This window comes from Bufo bufo, chromosome 6, assembly GCF_905171765.1.
Source record: "Bufo bufo chromosome 6, aBufBuf1.1, whole genome shotgun sequence".
Taxonomy (NCBI): Eukaryota; Metazoa; Chordata; class Amphibia; order Anura; family Bufonidae; genus Bufo; species Bufo bufo.
The window spans coordinates 307,326,974-307,351,704 of record NC_053394.1 but is presented as its reverse complement, the minus strand read 5'-3'; the positions used below and the strand labels follow the sequence as shown (position 1 = coordinate 307,351,704).

Below are 24,731 nucleotides of genomic sequence, written 5' to 3'. Positions count from 1 at the left end.
AATACTGGAATCTGATTTCAAGTGTGCGCTTAGCCTTATTCGATAAACTGTACCCACTACCTTTTATATAGTGTGTAATCCTTCCCCCATGGACTGTGCCAGCTGCTGATTTTTTTATAGTGTGCCATACACCCCCTCCCACCATGAACTGTGCCTGCTGCTGTTTCAGCTCCATCTTCCATTATGGCCCCCAATTCTGACTTACTGTTTGTGATGCTGTAGCCGGCTGTCACTGTGGCAGAGCGCAGTCAGGGCCTAGGGCAGATCTTCACAGCAATGGATTGGAGTCTGGACTGGTGGCGCAGGTCACCGTACGACGTATGCTGACAGAGGAACAGGGTGGGGACAAGGTATTTTGGTGCCCCAGGCAGATTAGTCAAATGGCACCTCCTTTGTAGAAATACTTTAAAACAACCTTACTTACTAATAAAATGAATTTTAAAACATTTTACAAGGAGCAGACACAGAATAATAAAGGATTTAATCCAGCCACAACTGATGTGTCTCTGACTGCTGCAGAACCTCCTAATTCACACCTCAGCTGCTGCAGAACCTCATAAAACACAGCTTAGCTGCTGCAGAACATCATATCACAAACCTCAGCTGCTGTAGAACATGATAGTCTGATTCTACAGAACACATAGAGATTTGATCACATATGTGTTTGGGGCCTCTGTCGCAGATCGGGTCAAAAATACTGGACAAAATGTTGTAGCCTTCCAGGGTCCATGATGGAAATCCATCAGATCTCATGATTCTTGTTGTTGTGCTCCTATGACAAAGCGGAAAGGAAAAAGTCACCAGTGCAGATGTGAACCAAGCCAAAAACACAACTCAGATGCTGCAGAACATCATCATAGTGACAAGCGTCTCATCATGACTAAGTAGTTATTGGAAATTAGAGCACAATACATGGAGGGGTAAAAGAGGAGAAAACTACAACTCCCAGCATGTCCAGGCTGTTGTTATTGGACACAAGTGGATATTACAGAGAGAGGGTATAAGAGGAGGGAACTACAGCTCCCAGGATGTCCAAATTGTTGTTATAAGGCAGGGATGCCCAACCTGCGGCCCTCCAGCTGTTGCAAAACTACAACACCCAGCATGCCTGGACAGCCTACAGCTAGTGAAGGTTTTAACAGGAGAGAACTACAACCCCAGCATGTCCAGATTGTTGTTGTAGGACATCAGTTGACATAACATGGAGAGGGATATGATAGGACAGAACTACAACTCCCAGCTTTTCTAGGATGTTATTGTGGGTTATCCCAATACACCACTTACCTCTTCTCCATGCACAGCTCGGGAGCTCCGCCCTTTCCCATCAACATCCCACAGGTCTTTCATCATTTCTCGACACTGGTCATATAATGATGACATCATCACAGGTCCTTCAAACTTCTGTGCACTGTTGTGCTCTGGCTTCCTGCATGATGATGACATCAAAGGCTCTTCGACACATCCTATCTTCTCCTCTGCACTGGTAGATATACAAATGTAATTAGGTGGTGAGCCTTTCATCCACTGCAGGGCCCCATAGCAGCTGTGGGGTTTACCTCTATTGGAGGTACGCGACTGGAGGGAGATATTTAAAATCTGGAGATACATTCTCTTGAAAGTGGTATCATTTAACATTCTGAATTCAAAGCCTGTCATGTTTCCTTTTTGTACTATCATGGATGATTCTGGTAAATTGCATTCATGGACATTGTTGTGGAAGTTTTACTGCTTTTCACTTCTTCTTGTTTTTTTGTTTTTTTTTCTTAAAGATGAGGAAGAAGAGAATAAAGATCAGTCCACATTAACAGGTACATGTTATATAATGAAATATGGGTAAATACCTCCAAAACAATGACTGCTTTCTGTGCTCGGTTCAATAAACATAAAGTGTGCTGTATATCTGCTCTTGGGGACCAGATTGAGGCCTGGGATACATTGTAAAAGTTTAAGCTGCTCTTGTTCGTTTAATAATCATTACTTAAATTGTCCCAGGGAACCTCTTCAAAAACATCAGTATAAGTGACTGGAATTCTGTGGTTAAATATAAATATCCTTTTGTACATTTTTATTAGAGGAATATGCTCATCCCTGCTATCCCTTTAAAATTGTGCTTCTCTCCACTTTAATATAGCTAAACAAAAAGAAGCCCCCAATTATAATTTTTTTCAATGCACTAGGGGGCAGAGCGCACTTGACTTCAGGCGAGAAAGCCGTTGCCCCCCTTGACTTCAAGACTATTGTTTACATAGCGTGGCCGTTGAATAAAAGTATTTTTTCAGGCTTTTGGCGCATTGTACAGAAAAGACACAGACAACTTAAATAAGCATGCTACAGACTGCATTAAGGTACTGCTGGCGGTTTAATATACATTTTCTAGGTGACAGGTTCCTTTTAAGCCTCTTCCCAATTCATGTGATGTCACGTTCATCAGTCTCCTGGCCTAGACCAGGGATGGGCAAACTGCGGCTCTCCAGCTGTTGTAAAACTACAAATCCTATCATGCCCTGCTGTAGGCTAATAGCTGTAAGCAGACTGGGCATACTGGGATTTGTAGTTTTACAACAGCTGGAGATCCGCAGTTTGCCCATCCCTGGCCTAGACGCAGCTCAGTCCTATTCAAGTGAATGGGGCTGAGCCTCGATGCCAAGCACAGCCGCTATCCAATAGATGCTGCTGTACTTGGTAAGCTGTGAGGAGGCCGCAGCGCTCACCAGAGCTCCAGTAAGCAACTGATCGATAAACAGCTGATCAGCTGAATTGCTGGAGATGTACCCCCGTCAATCTCATATTGATGACCTCTCCTGAGGATAGGCCATCAAAATGGAAATCCCAGAAAACCCCTTTAAGGTTGTGTTCCGACTGTATACACACGTCATACAGTTGCATACGTGGAGGCTGGACGTGTTTGTACTCTGTCTTGGGCCCAACTGTGCCAATGGAGTTTTTTTCCACTATATTGAGTAGCGTAGCTAACAAAACTTTTCAATACAAGATGATCCTAAAAAAGTGACAGGTACTATGCAGTGTTTTACACCTGTTTTATACTTTATGTCAAAACTGAATGCAACAAATAGCTTTTCTGAAGTGGCGTTGATGACACAACAAATGTCATAGCTCTGTTAAATAATCGTAGTCAATCACATTAGGCGGAACCATTGACAGCACATAGGTTGAGTTTAATCTTGAATGGAGAGGACGATCATCTTTGTCACAGCAACCAGTGCTCCTTTCCCACTCTGTTAATACCATTTGGACACTTTACTATATTTCTTCACATTCTAATGTCACCAAGATCTCAGGAGCTTTTCCCTTCTGGAGAAAATCTATCACGTTTAGGACTTGTCTAGAGTTCTCCTGAATTTTTTGTCCCTTAACAAATCCTACTTGATCTGCATGAGTCCGAAGGGGGATCATGGGAGCCAGGCGATTAGCTATAGCTTTAGCGAATATTTTAGTGTCTGTGTTCAGGAGTGAGATTGGGCGGTATTTTTTGTGGTCATCTGAGGGGCTCTCTGGTTTGGGGATAGTGACAATGGTTGCTTCAAGCATTTCTTTCGGGATGTCCCCTTAGTCTATCGACCGTTGGAATATTTGGAGCATATATGGAGAGAGTTTATCTTGGAATGTTTTATAGTCGGCGTTGGAGAGGCCGTTTGAGCCAGAATTTCCTTTTCAGATAGGGGGGCGTTTAGTTGTGCTAGTTGGTCGTTGCTTAAGCAGGAAAGTTTAAGGGATTTTAGAAAGTTATTGGTAGACTCTGATAAGTCAGAGGGAGGTTCTGGCATAGGGCTTAGGTTGTACAGGGATTCATAATATTCTTTAAAGGAATTAGCTATCGCATATGGATCAGTTAATTTTGAGCCAGATTGTGGGGAGGTGAGGAAGGGGATCTTTGACTTGGCTGCTTGTTTTTTCAATCTATGGGCCAGTATCTTTTCAGCTTTGTTATTTTGTGAGTATTACGTGGTTTTAAGTGATTTTAGTTGTTTTTCGTGCCTGTATAGTAAGTAGGCAGTCTTTTAATTGGAGTCTAAGTGATTGCAGTTGGTCTGCAAGGATTGCAATTGGATTTATTTTGTTTAGGGACTCTATTGAGCGTATTCGGCTTAATTGCTCAGAGATACGTTCATCCCTTTCTCTTTTAGCTCTGTGGCCTACCTTTATGAAGATTCCTCTGATGAATGCCTTGTGGGCATTCCATAGGGTGAATGGATTTAGTACAGAGCCTTCATTGGTTTGGCCTCGGAGTGCCTCTGAGATATTTGCTCTGTATTTGGGGTGCTCTAGAAGGAAGGTATTGTTGCGCCATGGGGTATATGGTGGTGATGAGAGGGTTTCATTTCCACTTAATGTGATAGGGGCATTATCCGTCCAGGTTATTAACTCTATTGTGGTCTGAGAAGCTTTATGTAGTAGTGCTCTATCTACTAAGAAAAAATCAATTCTGGAGTAAGAATTGTGTACATTAGAGAAGAAGGAATAATCTCTTTCTTTGTCATGATATATCCTCCAAATGTCATATAGATCTTCCCCAACCAACAAGGGAGTAAGAGTATGGAGGTGTTCCCTGGCCGGAGCCGAGGAGTCTATTAAAGGATTCAACACGACATTAAAGTTTCCACCCCATAAAACAAAGCCTTTTTTTATTCTGTTTACTTTAAGAGTTTTCTTAGGAAAGGAACTTGATGTCTGTAAGGCCTCATGCACACGACAGTTGTTGTGTTCCGTTCCGCAAAATGGGGTTCCATTGTTCCGTGATCCGTTTCCGTTTTTGTTTCCGTGTGTCTTCCTTTATTTTTGGAGGATCGCCAGACATGAAGGAAAGTATAAAAAAATCTAAGACAGGTTTGCCATGCAAATCATAGGAAAAAAACGGACGCGGACGACAATCTTGTGTGCTTCCGTGTTTTCTAGCGGTCCCATTTACTTGAATGGGTCCGCAAACCATTTTCCACGAAAATAATAGGACAGGTTATATTTTGACGGACTGGAACCACGGATCACGGACGCGGATGACAAACGGTGCATTAGGCGAGTTTTCAACAGACCCATTGAAAGTCAATGGGTCCGTAGAAAATCACAAAAAACGGCACAACAGACACGGAATAAAACAATGCTCGTGTGCATGAGGCCTTAGGAGCATAAACAAAAAACAAAGTATATATGACAATATTTAGAGAAGCCACTAAGATAATATACTTGCCACCAGGGTCCACAACTGAGGATATCAGTTGGAATGCCGCCGAGTCTCGGATGGCCACCAGGACGCCCCTTTGTTTTTTAGAGTAATGGGAGTGAAATATATGTGGAAAATGGGGGTGTTTCACCCTGTGGGCATAGCCTTTGATTAAATGTGTTTTGGTGGCGCAGAAGATGTTACACTTGAGAGTTTTTACCTCCTTTCACAGCATGGACCGTTTAAACGGGCTGTTAAGGCCTTTTGTGTTCAGGGCTGCGATCTTGATGACCATTGATAAAGGGGTAAGAGCTTAAGTATCAGAGGGTATTGATGGTTGGGGATTTTGCAAGCATGGCCATTTAAAAGGCAGAGAAGGTGATTTGGTCAGATCCTGGTGGCAGGCTTGACACAGCACCTATGAGAGAGATCAAAGGGTAGGTATACACAAGGGTATTGGGGAATTAAAACTGTAGAAATTAGAACAAAACATAATAAAATCAGAAACTTGGCCAGCAGTAAGTGCTGGCTAACTATATCGGGCATATCTTACGGTTACGGGCCGGGAAGCAGCCACTCAGCGCCAATTTGCCCAGTAGTATTATAACCGAAATCAACGATTAGGCCTCTTTTTCTGTGATACTACTTGCCATTGAGATTGTAGGCGGGATGGAATCTTCGAATCCATGGTAGTGTCCACCACAGTGATGTTCCATGAGTCCAAGAGTGTTTTCCCGGACTCCAATGAGCAGATCGCATGAAGTGTCCCTTGATGGTGAATAAGGACTTTCGTTGGGAAACCCCATCTACAGTGGGGCAAAAGAGTATTTAGTCAGCCACCAATTGTGCAAGTTCTCCCACTTAAAAAGATGAGAGGCCTGTAATTTTCATCATAGGTACACTTCAACTATGAGAGACAGAATGGGGGAAAAGAATACAGGAAATCACATTGTAGGATTTCTAATAAATTAATTGGTAAATTCCTCGGTAAAATAAGTATTTGGTCACCTACAAACAAACAAGATTTCTGGCTCTCACAGACCTGTAACTTCTTCTTTAACCCCTTAAGGACACAGGGCGTACAGGTACGCCCTGATGTCCTGGTACTTAACCCCTTAAGGACTCAGCCCTATTTCACCTTAAGGACTTGGCCATTTTTTGCAAATCTGACCAGTGTCACTTTAAGTCGTGATAACTTTAAAACGCTTTGACTTATCCAGGCCATTCTGAGATTGTTTTTTCGTCACATATTGTACTTCATGACACTGGTAAAATGAAGTAAAAAAAAATATTTTTTTTGCATAAAAAACTACCTAATTTACCAAAAAATTGGAAAAATTAGCAAATTTCTAAGTTTCAGTTTCTCTACTTCTGTAATACATAGTAATACCCCGAAAAATTGTGATGACTTATCATTCCCAAAATAATTTAAACATGAAGTAGACATATGGGGAATGTAATTTAATTTTTTGGGGATGTTACAAGACTTAGAAGTTTAGAAGCAAATCTTGAAATTTTTCAGAAATTTACAAAAACCCAATTTTTAGGGACCAGTTCAGGTCTGAAGTCACTTTGCGAGGCTTACATAATAGAAACCACCCAAAAATGACCCCATCTAAGAAACTACACCCCTCAATGTATTCAAAACTGATTTTACAAACGTCGTTAACCCTTCAGGTGTTGCACAAGAGTTATTGGCAAATGGGGAGGAAATTAGAAAATTTAATTTTTTTGCCATTTTTTCTAACCCATTTTTTCCACTAACAAAGCAAGGGTTAACAGCCAAACAAGACTGGATCTTTATTGCCCTGACTCTGCCGTTTACAGAAACACCCCGTATGTGGCTGTAAACTACTGTACGGCCACACAGCGGGGCGTAGAGTGAAATGTGCGCCGTTTGGTTTTGGGAAGGCAGATTTTGCTGGACTGGTTTTTTGACACCATGAAGCCCCCCTGATGCAACCCTAGAGTAGAAACTCCATAAAAGTGACCCCATCTAAGAAACTACACCCCTCAAGGTATTCAAAACTGATTTTACAAACTTTGTTAACCCTTTAGGTGTTGCACAAGATTTAATGGAAAATAGAGATACAATTTCAAAATTTCACTTTTTTGGCAGATTTTTCATTTTAATATTTTTTTTTCCAATTACAAAGCAAGGGTTAACAGCCAAACAAAACTCATTATTTATGGCCCTGATTCTGTAGTTTACAGAAACACCCCATATGTGGTCGTAAACTGCTGTACGGGCACACGGCAGGGCGCAGAAGGAAAGGAATGCCATACGGTTTTTGGAAGGCAGGTTTTGCTGGACTGGTTTATTTGACACCATGTCCCATTTGAAGCCCCCCTGATGCACCCCTAGAGTAGAAACTCCAAAAAAGTGACCCCATTTTAGAAACTACGGGATAGGGTGGCAGTTTTGTTGGTACTAGTTTAGGGTACATATGATTTTTGGTTGCTCTATATTACACTTTTTCTGCGGCAAGGTAACAATAAATTGCTTTTTTCGCACAGTTTTTTTTTTTTGTTATTTACAACATTCATCTGACAGGTTAGATCATGTGGTAATTTTATAGAGCAGGTTGTCACGGACACGGCGATACCTAATATGTATACAATTTTTTTTATTTATGTACGTTTTACACAATGATTTCATTTTTAAAACAAAAAAGAAGTTTTAGTGTCTCCATAATCTAAGAGCCATAGTTTTTTCAGTTTTTGGGAGATTATCTTAAGTAGAGTCTCATTTTTTGCGAGATGAGATGATGGTTTGATTGGCACTATTTTGTGGTGCATATGATTTTTTGATCGCTAGCTATTACACTTTTTGTGACGTAAGATGACAAAAAATTGCTTTTTTTACACCGTTTTTATTTTTATTTTTTACGGTGGTCATCTGAGGGGTTCGGTCATGTGATATTTTTATAGAGCCGGTCGATACGGACGTGGCGATACCTAATATGTATACCTTTTTTTTATTTATGTAAGTTTTACACAATGATTTCATTTTTGAAACAAAAAAAATCATGTTTTAGTGTTTCCATAGTCTAAGAGCCATAGTTTTTTCAGTTTTTGGGCGATTATCTTGGGTAGGGTATGATTTTTGTGGGATGAGATGACGGTTTGATTGTTACAATTTTGGCGTACATGCGACTTTTTTGATCACTTTTATTACCTTTTTTGGGAAGTAAGGTGGGCAAAATTTCAATTTCATCATAGTTTTTTATTTTTATGGCGTTCACCGTTCAGGTAAAGTAACATGACCGTTTTATAGATCAGGTCGTTATGGACGCGGCGATACCAAACATGTGTAGGGAATTTAATTTTTTTCATTTTTAATCAGTGATAAATGTGTTTTTTGATTTTTACTTTTTTTTTCACTTTTTTTTGGACCCAGACCTACTTGGTTCTTGAAGATCCAGTGGTTCTGATGTCTGTATAATACAGTACAGTACAATATATAGTGTACTGTATTTTACTTATACTTTGTCTGAACAGATCTATGCCTTTAGCACAGATCTGTTCAGCACCATGGACAGCAGGATGCCTGAGACTGCGTCCTGTTGCCATGGGAACCTTCCCCGTCTGCTCAGTAGTGGATAGAACTGCGCAGACGGGGAAGGGTAAGGACGGGGGCTGTCTGGGGGCTCTCTCCCTCTCCATCGGGGGGCTGCAAAGGCACAGCAGCCCCCCGATGGGAGAGGGAGGGAGCTCCCTGAGCTGTTAACCTTTTCCATACAGCGGTCCGTACGGACCGCGGTATGGAAAGGGTTAAACGGCTGACATCGCATCACAGATGTTAGCCGTTTATACCAGGGTGTCAGCAATGTGCTGACACCCTGGTATACCCACTAGATGCCAACGATTATTCAAGGGGAGGCGGGCGGCGGATCGCGATCCCGCCTGCCGCACCGCCTCCCACACCGCCCGCAACACCCCCCCTGCACCTCCCACCGGGATAAAATCACTCAGCGGTGCAGGGGGGGTGAAACATATGTATTTTAGGAATACTAAAGTTTCTGATCCCCGCGGTCAGGGACCGCGGGGATCAGAAACTGTAGAAAGCGCAGCAAACCGCAGGTCTGAATTGACCTGCGGTTTGTTGCGATCGCCGAATGTCCCCCCACTCTGGGTGTTAGCAGGAAACTTGTGTGGGACCTTATGACCAACTGCTAGATAAGGGTTACCACCTTTACGTGGATAACTTTTATACTAGTATCCCCTTGTTCAGGTCCCTCGCCGCCAGATCCACGTCCGCTTGTGGGACTGTGCAGAAAAATCTATGCGGCCTCCCTGCCCACCCCCTCCAAGTACCTATCCCCAGGGGTACGACCCGTGCCCTTACTGCTGGTCAGATATAAGGACAAGAGGGATGTCCTTGTACTGTCCACAATTCACGGTAACGGCATCACCCCTGTCCCTGTGCGAGGTACCGCGGCAACGGTCCTCAAGCCTGATTGTATCGTCGACTACAATCGGTATATGGGAGGAGTTGATATCTCTGATCAAGTCCTCAAGCCTTATAACGCCATGCGCAAAACCCGGGCATGGTACAAAAAACCTGGTGCAGGTTGCCATGTACAACTCTTTTGTACTGTTCCAGTGCGCTGGCAACACAGAGAAATTCCTCCAGTTCTATGAGGCAGTCCTCAAGGCCCAGATCTTTTCGGTTTTCGGACCGGGAAAGAGCAGGCCAGAGTACCTTTGGAACTGTAGGCGCCCGGATCGGCCCTGGCCAACACTTTCCAGGTGTGGTCCCCCATACTGGAAAAAAGGGACGAACCCAAAAAAAGTGCAGAGTATGTCATAGTAGGGGGATACGGAAGGACACCACTACTCAATGTGACACGTGCCCCGATCATCCGGGCCTCTGCATTGACGGTTGCTTCAGGGAGTACCACACTTCCATGGAGTACTAAATTTATAATTCCCTTCCCCAATTTTAATTCCATTTAGCCACTGACAATCGATAAAAATTATGGTTCTCAGACTTAAGACACCAAAAAAAAATTGTTCAAAAAGTTTGTAAAACTAAAATAATAAAAAAAAAGTATACAAATTAGGTATCGCCGCATCGGTAATAATATCCTCCAAAAAAAATACCGCATGACCTAACCCCCCAGATTAACACGGTCCAAAAAAAAAAAAAAACGGTGCAAAAAAAGAATTTTTTTTGTCACCTTAGATAACAGAAAGTTTACTAGCAAGCGATCAAAAAGTCATATAGCCCCCAAAATAGTGCCATTAAAACCGTCCCCTCATCCCGCAATAAATGAGCCCTTTATCTAATACAATCGGCTAAAAAACAAACAAAAAAAATGACTCTTAGACTCTAGAGATACAAAAAAAATTTTTGGGTATCGAAAAGGATAATATAGTCTAAAACCTAAATAATGGTAAAAAAGTAGACTTATTAGGTATCGCCACGTCCGTAAGAATCTCCTCTATAAAAATATCCCATGACCTAACCCCACAGATTAACACGGTCCAAAATTTTTTTTAAAAAACTGTGCCAAAACAGCTATTTTTGGCACTTTTCCATTTCAATCATTTTTTTCCGGTAACAAAGCAAGGGTTAACAACCAAACAAAACTTAATATTTATTACCCTGATACTGCAGTTTACAGAAATGTCACATTTATGGTCGTAAACTGCTGTATCACTAAAAGGCAGGGCGCAAAAGGAAAGGACCGACATGGTTTCTGGAAGGCCGATTTTGATGGCCTTTTTTATTGACACCATGTCCCTTTTGAAGCCCCCCTGATGCACCCCTAGAGTAGAAACTCCCTAAAAGTGACCACATCTAAGAAACTACACCCCTCAAGATATTCAAAAAAGATTTTACAAACTTTATTAACCCTTTAGGTGTTCCTCAACAGTTAATGGCAAATGGAGATTAAATTTCAGAATTTAAATTTTTGGTAACCTTACCTCACAAAAATGAAATATAGAGCAACCAAAAATCATATGTTATCCCGTAGTTTCCAAAATGGGTTCACTTTTAGGGAGTTTCTACTCCAGGGGTGCATCAGGGGGGTTGAAACAGGACACGGTGTAAATAAACCGGTCCATAAAATTCAGCCCTCCAAAACCCACACGGCGCTCCTTTCCCTCTACGCCCCGCCGTACAGTACTGTACGACCACATATGGGATGTTTCTGTAAGCTGAAGAGTCAGGGCAATAAAGATACAGTCTTGTTTGGGTGTTAACCCTTGCTTTGTTAGTGGAAAAAATTGGTTAAATTCGAAAATTTTGCAAAAAAATTTAATTCAGAAATTTCATCCCCATTTGCCAATAACTGTTGTGCAACACCTAAAGGGTTAATAAAGTTTGTAAAACCAGTTTTGAATACCTTGGGGGGTGTAGTTTCTTAGATGATGTCACTTTTATGGAGTTTCTACTCTAGGGGTGCATTAGGGGGGCTTCAAATGGGACATTGTGTAAATAAACCAGTCCAGCAAAATCGGCCTTCCAAAAACCATACGGCACACCTTTCCCTCTACGCCCTACTGTGTGCCCGTACAGTAGTTTACGGCCACATATGGGGTGTTTCTGCAAACTAAAGAATCGGGGCAATAAATATAGCATTTTGTTTGGCTGTTAACCCTTGCTTTGTTACTGGAATAAATGGATTAAAATTGAAAATTTGCCAAAATAGAAATTCTCAAATTTCATCTCCATTTGCCAATAACTCTTGTGCCACATCTAAAGGGTTAACAACGTTTCTAAAATCAGTTTAGAATACCTTGAGGGGTGTAGTTTCTAGAATGGGGTCATTTTTGGGTGGTTTCTATTATGTAAGCCTCACAAAGTGACTTCAGACCTGAACTGGTCCCTAACAATTTGGTTTTTGAAAATTTCTGAAAAATTTCTAGATTTGCTTCTAAATTTCTAAGCCTTGTAACATCCCCAAAATATAAAATATCATTCCCAAAATGATCCAAACATGAAGTAGACATATGGGTAATGTAAAGTACTAACTATTTTGGAGGTATTACTATGTATTATAGAAGTAGAGAAATTGAAACTTGGAAATTTTTAAAAATGATTTTTTTTTTTACTTCATTTTACCAGTGTCATGAAGTACAATATGTGACGAAAAAACAATCTCAGAATGGCCTGGATAAGTCAAAGCGTTTTAAAGTTATCACGACTTAAAGTGACACTGGTCAGATTTGCAAAAAATTACATGGTCCTTAAGGTGAAATATGGCCGTGTCCTTAAGGGGTTAAGAGGCTCCTCTGTCTTCCACTCGTTACCTGTATTAATGGCACCTGTTTGAACTTCTGCGTATAAAAGACACCTGTCCACAACAAAACAGTAACACTCCAAACTCCACTATGGCCTAAGAGCTGTCGAAGGACACCAGAAACAAAATTGTTAATCTACCTCGATCTGGGGCTCCACGCAAGATCTCACCCCGTGGGGTCAAAATGATCACAAGAACGGTGAGCAAAAATCCCAGAGCCACACGGAGGGACCTAGTGAATGACATGCAGAGAGCTGGGACCAAAGTAACAAAGGCTACCATCAGTAACACACTACGCCGCAAGGGACTCAAATCCTGCAGTGCCAAACGTGTCCCCCTGCTTAAGCCAGTACATGTCTGGGCCTGTCTGAAGTTTGCTAGAGATCATTTGGATGATCCAGAAGAGGATTGGGAGAATGTCATATGGTCAGATGAAACCAAAGTAGAACTTTTTGGTAAAAACTCAAGTCGTCATGTTTGGAGGAGAAAGCATGCTGAGTTGCATCCAAAGTACACCATACCTACTGTGAAGCATGGGGGTGGAAACATCATGCTTTGGGGCTGTTTTTCTCCAAAGGGACCAGGACGACTGACTGATTCATGTAAAGGAAAGAATGAATGGGGCCATGTATCGTGAGATTTTGAGTGAAAACCTCCTTCCATCAGCAAGGGCATTGAAGATGAAACATGGCTGGGTCTTTTAGCATGATAATGATCCCAAACACACCACCCGGGCAACAAAGGATGGCTTCGTAAGAAGCATTTCAAGGTCCTGTAGTGGCCTAGCCAGTCTCCAGATCTCAACCCCATAGAAAACCTTTGGAGGGAGTTGAAAGTCAGTGTTGCCCAGCGACAGCCCCAAAACATCACTGCTCTAGAGGAGATCTGCATGAAGGAATGGGCCAAAATACCAGCAACAGTGTGTGAAAACCTTGTGAAGACTTACAGAAAATGTTTGATCTCTGTAATTGCCAACAAATGGTATATAACAAAGTATTGAAATGAACTTTTGTTTTTGACCAAATACTTATTTTCCACCAAAATTTGCAAATAAATTCTTTAAAAATCAGGAACTCCTCCTGAGGAAGCGAACTATACGCGAAACGCGCGTCGAGGGGCTCCTCCGCCCTGGCATCAGCCCCTTCTTAATACTGGTATGTTGCCCCACTATTTTATGCACCGCTAGGTCGGCTGACTTAATTGTTCTGGGCCTTAGTAGTGTTGCTATTATTCATAGGGGGCACGCTTGTATTTGTGTCACGGGGTTCCGAAGGTGCACTCGGTCCCCCATTGCCCGCAGAACTGTTGCTTAGCTTTTGGAATGAGGTTCTGTGTTTGACCTCATTCCCAGGGCGGCTTTACTAGCTGGGTGGCTCCCTGCTCCTAGTCTGCCTTGAGCGCCGAGCTGATCACTCGGTGCTCGACTGGTTGGTCTGTCGGTCATGTGACGCTGGCCACGTCACATGACCCTCACTCCTCACTATAAATACAGGCAGCCTGCTGGCTACAGGTTGCCTGTTAATTTCTAGGTTCCTGGCTATTTGTTGGACTACTGAATATTTACCTGATCCTGTTCCCTGACGATCCTCTGCCTGCTCCTCCTGTACTGCGCATACATCCTGGTATTGTGACCTCGGCTCCCACCTGACTACTCTCTTAGGACTCCTCTTGTACTTCGCTACTCTCCTGGTATTAGACCCCGGCTTCTCCTGACCATTCTTTGCTTTATCCATTGTACTGCGTAGCTCTCTTGGTTCTGACCCGGTCCGTTCATGTTCCGTATTTTGTCTTGTCTGTCTTCCCTGCACATATCCTAAGTTAGGGACTGCCGTCCAGTTGTCCCCTGTCATCAGGACTCGTGAGGCAAGTAGGCAGGGCCAGGGGTGAGGGTGGAGCGCAGTGGTCACTACCCTTCCCCCTGTGTGTGTGTGGACGTGACCGTTATAGATTAACAGGCCCAATAACCACTGTATCATGAATCCTCTTACTACCCTGACTGACCATGTCTCTAACTTGACACAGAGGGTGCAGGAGCTAGGAGAGAAACTCCGTTCTTGTGAGTTAGGGCAAGGTTCTTCCACTCCTCTGTCCTCCAGTCCATATTTTGAACCCCAGATCAAGCTCCCAGAACCCTTTTCTGGAGACCGGAAGAGGTTTCTCTCCTTTAAGGAGAATTGCAAACTCTACTTCCGTTTGCGCCCCGTGTCCTCCGGTCCCGAGAGCCAACGCGTGGGGATTATCATTTCTCTACTACAGGGTGATCCCCAGGACTGGGCATTTTCGTTACCTCCTGGGGCCAGTTGTCTAAATTCTGTGGAGGGGTTTTTTCAGGCCCTGGGTACCCTCTATGACGAACCAGACAGGGCCCTGGTAGCCGAGACAGCTCTTAGGGCACTGGTTCAGGGCCATCTCCCTGCGGAGGAGTATTGCACCCAATTCAGACGGTGGTGTGTCCCCTTAGGATGGAATGAACCAGCCCTGAAGAGTCAGTTTAGGTCTGGTCTATCTGATAATTTAAAAGATCTATTGGTCAATTACCAAATTCCTGAGACCTTAGAGGAGATGATGACCCTAGTTGTCCGACTTGACAGACGAGTTAGAGAGAGACGACAAGAACGACAGTTCTGTTCTCAGATGGTGGTCCAGCCAGAGGCCTTTTCCAGGGACAACACTGAGGTCTCCACCGAGGAACCCATGCAGGTTGGCATGACCCGGGGTAATCTTCGTCGCAGACGCGGAGAGTGCTTCTACTGTGGAGATCCTGGCCATTGGATCAACAAGTATCCTAAGAGGGACCTCTCTGACAAGTCTTCTAAGGCAAGACAACCTAAAGACCAGGTACACCCTGATTTTTCTAAAGGTAAGCTTTTGGTACCCATAACAATTTCTCTGGGGGTTAATGAGTGGCCGGGTAAGGCCTTTATTGACTCCGGTTCAGCGGCCAGCTTTATTGACTTTGAGTTTGCTTGTAAATTGGTTATTCCAATGTTTGCTTTACCTACACCTATCCATGTCATGGCTATTGATGCTACTCCCCTGATTGGTGGTACGGTGAGGTCATGTACCTCTGAAATTTCTCTGTCCGTGGGTGTGTGCCACTCTGAGACATGTTCTCTTCTAGTCCTGGAGAACCTACCTGTTGAGGTGGTACTAGGGTTGCCTTGGCTCCGTTTACATAACCCCACAATTGATTGGTCCAAAGGAGAGTTGGTGAAATGGGGACCTAAGTGTGACTCATGCTTGTCCGTGGTCCAGGCTGGGGTTTCAGTAAGGTCTAATACATTACCCTCTGTTATTAAGGAATATTCTGATGTGTTCTCGTCCCTTACTCCAGAGGTTCTACCCCCCCATAGACCTTATGATTGCGCCATAGAGCTAATTGAGGGTGCCGAATTTCCTAAAGGTCGAATTTATAATCTTTCAGGGCCCGAACGCAAGGCTATGAAAGATTATATTAAGGAGAGCCTTGCTAAAGGGCATATTAGACCTTCAGTCTCTCCTATGGGAGCAGGGTTTTTCTTTGTTAAAAAGAAGGATGGTGGTCTTAGGCCTTGTATTGATTACCGGAGATTAAAAAAAAAATCACTGTCCCAAAATAGATACTCTCTCCCATTGATTCCGGATTTATTTAACCAGGTTTTGGGGGCAACCTGGTTTTCCAAGATTGACCTGAAAGGGGCATACAATCTAATCCGAATCAAGGAGGGAGACGAATGGAAGACAGCGTTCAATACTCCGATAGGACACTTTGAATATCAGGTGATGCCTTTTGGACTCAGCAATGCCCCAGCTGTGTTCCAAAACTTAATGAACGATATTCTTAGGGAGTTCTTAGGTAAATTTATTATTGTCTATCTTGACGACATTTTGATATTCTCTCCTGATTTCGAATCTCATGTGTCCCATGTCAAACAAGTATTAGAGGTGTTGAGGGAGAACCAGCTATCCGCTAAGCAAGAGAAATGTGTCTTTGGTGTACAGGAGATACTGTTTCTAGGGCATGTTTTGACTCCTCACGCCTTTAAGATGGATCCTGGTAAGGTTTTAGCAATTAAGGAATGGGTAAGGCCTTCATCCTTAAAGGCTTTACAACGGTTTTTGGGTTTCGCTAATTACTACCGTAAATTTATCATGAATTTTTCTGTAATTGCTAAGCCATTGACCGACCTTACTAAGAAAGGGGCGGATTTGGAGAATTGGTCTACCAAGGCCATTTCTTCATTTGAAACATTAAAAAAGGCATTTAGTAGCGCTCCCATTCTGATCCAGCCTGATCAGGAGAGACCCTTTATTGTGGAGGTGGATGCGTCCGAGGACGGCGCAGGAGCAGTCCTTTCACAAGGTCCTGCTAGCCTCACTAACCTGAGACCGTGTGCCTTCTTCTCTAGGAAATTCTCTCCCACGGAGAGAAACTACGACATAGGGATTAGGGAGCTGTTGGCCATTAAATGGGCATTTGAGGAGTGGAGACATTTTTTGGAGGGGGCAAGGCATCGAGTAACTGTTGTCACTGACCATAAAAACCTAATGTTTCTCGAGTCCGCTAAGAGGTTGAATCCCCGACAAGCCCGATGGGCTCTGTTTTTTACCCGTTTTGATTTCTCCATTACGTTCAGGCCGGGAAGTAAAAATGTGAAGGCAGACGCATTATCTCGGAGCTTCCATGCTTTTCAACCCACTGAGACGCCGCCTGAATCCATCCTACCAGCAAACATCTTCTTAGCGGCTCTAACCCAGGATATCTCCGCTCGCATTAAGGCTGAACAACATCTGGCACCGGCATCCACCCCAACAGATAAGTTGTTTGTTCCCGTACAATTTCGTCTCCAGCTGTTGGGTGAGTGTCACGATTGTGCCTTTTGTGGACATCCGGGTATTGAGGGCACTAAGGATCTGGTTTCTAGATCTTATTGGTGGCCCACTCTGACCAGGGATGTCAAGTCCTACGTGTCAGCCTGTGAGGTTTGTGCCAGGTCTAAGACACCTAGGACTCTCCCTGCTGGTAACCTACGACCCCTACCCATTCCCAGTAGACCCTGGTCCCATATCTCGATGGACTTTATAACTGACCTACCGCTGGCGGAGGGTAAGACTGTGGTTTGGGTAGTGGTCGATAGGTTTAGCAAGATGGTTCATTTCATTCCCCTGTCTAAACTTCCGAATGCAAAAACCCTGGCGTCTATTTTTGTGAGAGAGATTGTTCGTTTACATGGCATCCCGGAAAATATTGTTTCGGACAGGGGTGTGCAGTTTGTGTCCAAATTCTGGAGGGCCTTCTGTCAAAGATGTAAAATTTCGTTGTCTTTTTCTTCCGCCTACCATCCTGAGAGTAATGGGCAGACTGAACGCCTTAATCAGTCTGTGGAACAATTCCTGAGGTTGTATGTTGCTGATGACCAGCAATTATGGGTCAAATTCCTTCCGTTGGCTGAATTTGCTCTGAATAACCGTGTCAATTCTTCTGCTGGGGTCTCCCCTTTCTTTTGTAACCATGGTTTTCATCCCCGTTTTCATTCTGGGTCGTCCGTCTCCTCCTCTAACCCTGAAGCTGATAAACTCTCCTCCGAACTATGCACAGTTTGGGCCCGGGTTCAATCGAACCTAGAAAAGGCTCAAAGTTCTCAAAAACTCAAGGCCGATAGGAGACGTTCAAGGGGGGTGAACTTTCAGGTTGGGGATAAAGTATGGTTGTCCTCCAAGAATCTATCTCTCAAGGTAGCTTCTAGAAAATTTGCTCCTCGTTTTATTGGTCCATATAAGATCACGGAGGTGATTAACCCGGTATCATTTAGGTTGGAGCTGCCCGAGTCATTCCACATTCATAATGTGTTCCATAAATCTCTACTTAAAAAATATTTTGAACCGGTAGTACCATCGAAAGCCTCGCCTCCGCTGGTTCTTGTTAATGATGCTGTCGAGTATGTCGTGTGTAAAATAGTGGATGTCAGGAAGGTGCGTAACTCCTTGCAGTATCTGATTCACTGGAAGGGGTATGGACCTGAAGAGAGATCTTGGGTACCTGCCAGGGAGGTTCATGCTCCTAGACTGGTTCGTAAATTTCATTTAGAACACCCTGAAAAGCCATCGCCTGAAGTCTTGGGTCCGGTGGCCCCTCGTAAAAGGGGGGGTACTGTCACGGGGTTCCGAAGGTGCACTCGGTCCCCCATTGCCCGCAGAACTGTTGCTTAGCTTTTGGAATGAGGTTCTGTGTTTGACCTCATTCCCAGGGCGGCTTTACTAGCTGGGTGGCTCCCTGCTCCTAGTCTGCCTTGAGCGCCGAGCTGATCACTCGGTGCTCGACTGGTTGGTCTGTCGGTCATGTGACGCTGGCCACGTCACATGACCCTCACTCCTCACTATAAATACAGGCAGCCTGCTGGCTACAGGTTGCCTGTTAATTTCTAGGTTCCTGGCTATTTGTTGGACTACTGAATATTTACCTGATCCTGTTCCCTGACGATCCTCTGCCTGCTCCTCCTGTACTGCGCATACATCCTGGTATTGTGACCTCGGCTCCCACCTGACTACTCTCTTAGGACTCCTCTTGTACTTCGCTACTCTCCTGGTATTAGACCCCGGCTTCTCCTGACCATTCTTTGCTTTATCCGTTGTACTGCGTAGCTCTCTTGGTTCTGACCCGGTCCGTTCATGTTCCGTATTTTGTCTTGTCTGTCTTCCCTGCACATATCCTAAGTTAGGGACTGCCGTCCAGTTGTCCCCTGTCATCAGGACTCGTGAGGCAAGTAGGCAGGGCCAGGGGTGAGGGTGGAGCGCAGTGGTCACTACCCTTCCCCCTGTGTGTGTGTGGACGTGACCGTTATAATTTGTCTATTATATACCCTTTCCACACAGCCCTGATTGATAATTTTCAATAGGATATTTATTCCACCGTGCACTGATCATCAGGGATATACTCATCATTTCATTGGGATAGGGCTGTTAGCAGGGTAGTGTATGACTGTGTTTTGTCCCTGCTTTTTTATTTGTGACATATATTGTTAATCATGTCCACATTTTAGTGATACATTAATGAAATTTGATTTTTTTACCATTCTATAGTGGTGTGTTTTGCACTCCTTTTTGTTGTGTTATTTTCAATACTGTGGGAGTGTACCCTTTCACAAGAGACCGCAGGTGATTTAAGTATCTAGGAAGGAGATCCTGCTACCATCAAACTATAAAGTAAATTGAAGTTCAGGCCACACCGAATTGATAAACTCAGAAAATTGCTTAAGGGTCGATATTTCTATTGTTAGGTCGTGGGAGGTAAGATCAGGAATAATCGCTTTCATGAGATCTTGGATGTATGGGAGCAGGTATCCGCGAAACTTCATATTGTTCCGGTGGGATCGGTCTTCAAGATCTACTATTTTAGCTTTTTGATGGTCCAGTTCATCCGATAGCTCGTTATGAGCGTCGATAAGCTGGTTGTGTGAAGTTGCAAAGTCTCCCATCTTGGACTCCACATCACTGACCCATTTGTCTATAGCCGCTATTGAGGTTTGTAACGGGAGGATGAGTGTGGTAAGGTCAGAATGCATTGACCTGCTAAAGAGGACTAGCATTTCTTTTAAGAGGTTACCCGATGCGGGCTGGCCGTTAGAGGGAATCTTCTGAAGGGGAAACTGCGGTAAGGTCTCTCACCCCTGTGTCTTGCTCCGGCGAGGCCTGAGTCCTGGGCCTCTGTTTCGCAGGGCTGGAGGAAGGAAAAGACTCAGTTAAGGTGTTTCGGCGTCCTTCGTGTGATGGTGTGGAATCAGGGTTTTCCATCTATGAGGTGGGGAGGAAGTTCTGGTGGAGGACAGCGGCCTTTCTGTTCCTTGTGGTGGTAAGCCTAGGGGTGTCTATGAAGTATCAGGGGAACCGGAGCCTGGCGTGTCCGGCAGGGCTGATGTAGTGGCACCGCCATCTTGGTCTTTGCCTCGCTCCAGGAAAAAGTCAAATTTCCCCTGCTTTTTCACCGATCTCTTGCCCCTGGTCAAACTGTGTAGTAGTCGCTGGTATGGCGCCGGAGCTAAAGTCTCATGCAGCCATCTCGCTCGGCCGGCAGACCACGCCCATTTCTTCACATTCTGTACCACCTCATAAGATGCCATATCATGCAGAATTCATTCCAGTTGCCTGTTCTCATGTAGTAAATTCTTCCTAGCCTTTTCAAAGTGAAAGTTCATGATGATCTTGTTTCTTGTACATAGTGCTTATAGGCAGAAAACTGAGAGGCTGTCTGAACTTTCTACTCCCTGGCTTGGGACAGACATATGTTTCCTGGACAGGTCACTGAACAACACTCTGTTGTACTTCCCTTGTCTTCTCAGGAAGACCCATGAGCAGCTGGGAAATGGATGTAGCTTTCAACTTGCAGATTTCAAGGTCACTGCAAGAGGCCCAAGTCACAAGGCCCAGCAAGTTCTGTAACTGTCTATGAAGAGAGTCAGTATGACTGCAAGAAGAAAGATATATGTCAAATACACAAAGTGTTCAGGGACTGATGATTAAGCAGGCTCTCCAGTTGATTGAGTTTTAGTAGCGTCTGTCAGGTTCTATTGGTCTTCCAGCAGTGTCCTCAATTATAGTACTGCAGACTGTAATTTTTTGTCAAAAATACTAGTAGAAGAAGTGGAACAGCACTCACTGTAGAAGCAAACACAATCTTTACTTTATTACCATAAACAAAATACAGGCAGATGTGACGCGTTTCAGCTAAACAGCCCTATTCAAACAAGCTTGACATGACATGCTTGTTTGAAAAAGGCTCTGTAGCCAAAACACGTCACATCTGCCTGTATTTTGTTTATTGCAATAAAGTAAACATTGTTTTTGTCTATAGTGAGTGCTGTTCCACCTCTTCTAATTGGATTTATGGACCTGCAACCCAGGATACGAGCTTCACCACTTTCCAGAATGGCAACTGAACTGATCATGTCTACAGATTGCCAGACATACTAAAACCCCTGACAGAAAACACATCATCCAGACTTTATGGTGAACATTTACCTGAGCCCGCTCCATCTACAGTGGTTTCCAGTTGTAGTATACAGCTAAGCTACTGGCTGTTTAACCCCTAAGGTGCCATGGCCTAACAATGCCAAACATAATATCTTGCACTACATAAGTGTTAATTGTAAGGGATCAAAGGATCACATATTTCCGTCCCCTTGTAGGACTGATAAATATAGTTTAAAAAAAAGTGTTAAGTATTAAAAAAAGTCTGTTTTACAATAAAAAAAAAGTTTTATTATGAGGACAAAACAACAAAATGTATAAAACTGGTGTTCTTATGTCCCTAATAACACTTACTTTTATTACAATTATCACAGTGACCTCCCATAAAAAATGCCACAAACTGCAGCCTAATAGTGAACACCACAAAATTCAAACCATAGAATAAAAACAGCAGTTTTGCCTGTTTTTTTTTTTTATTACCCCCATAAAGAGCTAATATAAGTTAATTAATAATATGTATGCCCTACATAAAAAAACAAGCCCTCATACAGCTATGCCAATATGTGAGTATTGCTTTTGGAATGTGAAGATGAAAAAAAAACTGAAAAAAAAAGGCTCAAAGTAAGCCATCAATATCTGATCTGCATGAGTCACACCTCAGCACTGCCAATCAGCTGTTTCAGAGAGGCTACTGCATCAGTCCTACACAGCCCAGTCCACTGTGAAGTGAAAGGAGCAGTGCTGCAGTTACCAGCTCTGTCCACTACAAAATGTCTGGAGCTGTGTAGTTTTGGTGGCAGAGCTGATCTTCTAGGGTGTGGGGGGTCGGGTCCCCATCATTCATATACAATCGGGAAAATAAGTATTTGATACAATGGCGATTTTGCAAGTTTTCCCACCTACAAAGAATGGAGAGGTCTGTAATTTTTATCGTAGGTACACTTCAACTGTGAGAGACAGAATGTTTCTGTTGGTGCAATTATTAGAAAATGGAAGAAACACAAGATGACTGTCAATCTTACTCGGTCTGGGGCTCCATGCAAAATATGGCCTTGTGGGTAAGGATGATTCTGAGAAAGGTCAGGAACTACACGGGAGGACCTGGTCAATGATCTGAAGAGAGCTGGGACCACAGTCTCAAAGATTACTGTTAGTAACAAACTACTCCGTCATGGATTTAAATCCTGCAGGGCACATAAGGTCCCCCTGCTCACGGCAGCACATGTCCAGGCCCGTTTGATGTTTGCCAATGACCATCTTGATGTTCCAGAGGAGGCATTGGAGAAGGTCTTTTGGTAAGATGATACCACAATAGAACTTTTTGGTATCGACTCCACTCGCCGTGTTGGGAGGACGAAGAAGGATGAAACCCCAAGAACACCGTCCCAACCGTGAAGCATGGGGGTGGAAACATCATACTTTGGGGGTGCTTTTCTGCAAAGGGGAAGGGACGACTGTAACATATTAAAGGAAGGATGGATGGGGCCATGTAACGCAAGATTTTGGCCAATAATCTCCCTCCCTCATTAAGAGCATTGCAGATGGGTCGTGGCTGGGTCTTCCAACATGACAATGACCTGAAACACACAGCCAGGGCAAGTTAGGAGCGGCTCCGTAAGAAGCATTTCAAGGTCCTGGAGTGGCCTAGCCAGTATCCACACCTGAACCCAATCGAAAAATCTTTGGTGGGAGTAAAAAACTTAATGTAGCCCAGCAACAGCCTCGAAACCTGCAAGATATGTAGATCTGTATCGAGGAGTGGGCCAAAATCCCTGTTGCAGTGTGTGTAAACTTGGTCAAGAACTACAGGAAACGTCTGACGTCTGTAATTGAAAACAAAGGTTTCTGTAACAAATATTAAGTTCTGTTTTTTTATTGTATGAAATACTTATTTCATGCAATAAAATGCAAATTAATTATTAAAAAATTAAACATTGTGACTTTTGTATTTTTAATATTTTTTTAGATTTTGTCTCTCACAATTGAAGTGTACCTACGATAAAAATTGCAGACCTCTCCATTCTTTGTAGGTGGGAAAACTTGCAAAATCGCCAGTGTATCAAATACTTATTTTCCCCACTGTATTAATGGGCTATACTGAGGATAGCCATCACTACTTAAATACTTGAATACCCCCCTGGGAATTTTTTTTTTGCTTTTCCTCTGTCCTAGTGAAGTTCTGTTTCTTAAATGACCAGCAGAGTAGAGTGGTCATGTAAGGAACAGAACAGAGTTGGTAATTCCAAAATAAAATTATCTGAAAGGTTTTTAACTGCAGCTTTTCAACCCCATGTAAACTACAGATTGAGGAAAAGAAAATATGTTCTTGGAGTGCTTCCTTAAAGGGATTATCCCACAAAAATTATCACTTATTCATGAGACAAGTGATAAATATCCCAGTGACGTCAGCCCACTGCTCCATTCACTCTCTGTGGGACTTATGAAGGGTTGTCTCTGTCAGCCTCATAGAAGTGAATGGAGGGGTGGACCCAACATAAGCACTACTGCTCCATTTTTATGGGGACCCTTGGTTACGGCATCACAGGGGGTACCAGTGGTACTTTTGTGATCCAATATTTATCATCTTGTCTTGTAGATGAGTGATAAATAATTTTCGTGGGAAAATCTCAATACATCATAATAATCATATTGATATTCCTCTGTCATCTATTTTGCACATGGCCAGGGGCTATTGATATGGGATTTTGTATGCGTTTGCATTTTAATATGAGCGTGCTATGTAAGTGGGTGTAATCTTTGCTGATCCACATTCCAGATCATCCTGTCTGTCAGCTATCTGGATTGGAATTTATTTTTCACCTAATTGGGTAAGGTAAAAAAAAGACAAATACTATTGTGATGAGGTCATTGTCAGTGTGTATATAAATATATATACTATTAGTTCTATGTAGTGCAGTGCTATGACACTTCTTAGCTTTGATGGTACGGATGTATCAATTTTTTACTTTACACAATGGGTTACTGCAGCAAACTTTATAATTGACACTTAACAAAAGCCATTGAAAGTCCAGTTAAGGTTTGCTGCACCTGTGTATTTAACATGTTATAATATATGTGAGGAGTAAGCCCATAGACAATTAGCTGTAATTTAACATGTAAAAGCCAATCAGAATGAAATCTAGAAATTATCATTGTAATGTGAAGTGGGTGTGGACCCACTGTACCAACTAGCCGATTTGACTTTGGGCTATTTCTAAGGGTGTTATCTGTAAAACTGGTCCGAGGTCAGGGCAGGCAGCATTCAATTTGGTAGTCAGGCTATAGTCAGGGCAGGCAGTAGATAATCAGAGTCGAAGAGCAGGCAGAGGTATGGGACATGGGCAGACTAACTAATAAGC

At 43.3% G+C, this 24,731-nt stretch overlaps 1 protein-coding gene across 5 annotated transcripts in view; it reads left to right on the top strand.

The window, feature by feature from the left end:
* Positions 1-24,731, top strand: part of SKAP1 (src kinase associated phosphoprotein 1) — a 624,187-nt gene that overhangs the window by 443,890 nt on the left and 155,566 nt on the right. For 4 of the 5 annotated variants that reach the window (XM_040436618.1, XM_040436619.1, XM_040436620.1 and 1 more), the window contains one exon: positions 1,770-1,808. The exons of the other annotated variant lie outside the window; for it this stretch is intronic. In XM_040436618.1, the coding sequence (XP_040292552.1) occupies positions 1,770-1,808 (39 nt within the window). The remainder of the gene's footprint in view (positions 1-1,769; positions 1,809-24,731) is intronic. 5 annotated transcript variants of the gene reach the window in all.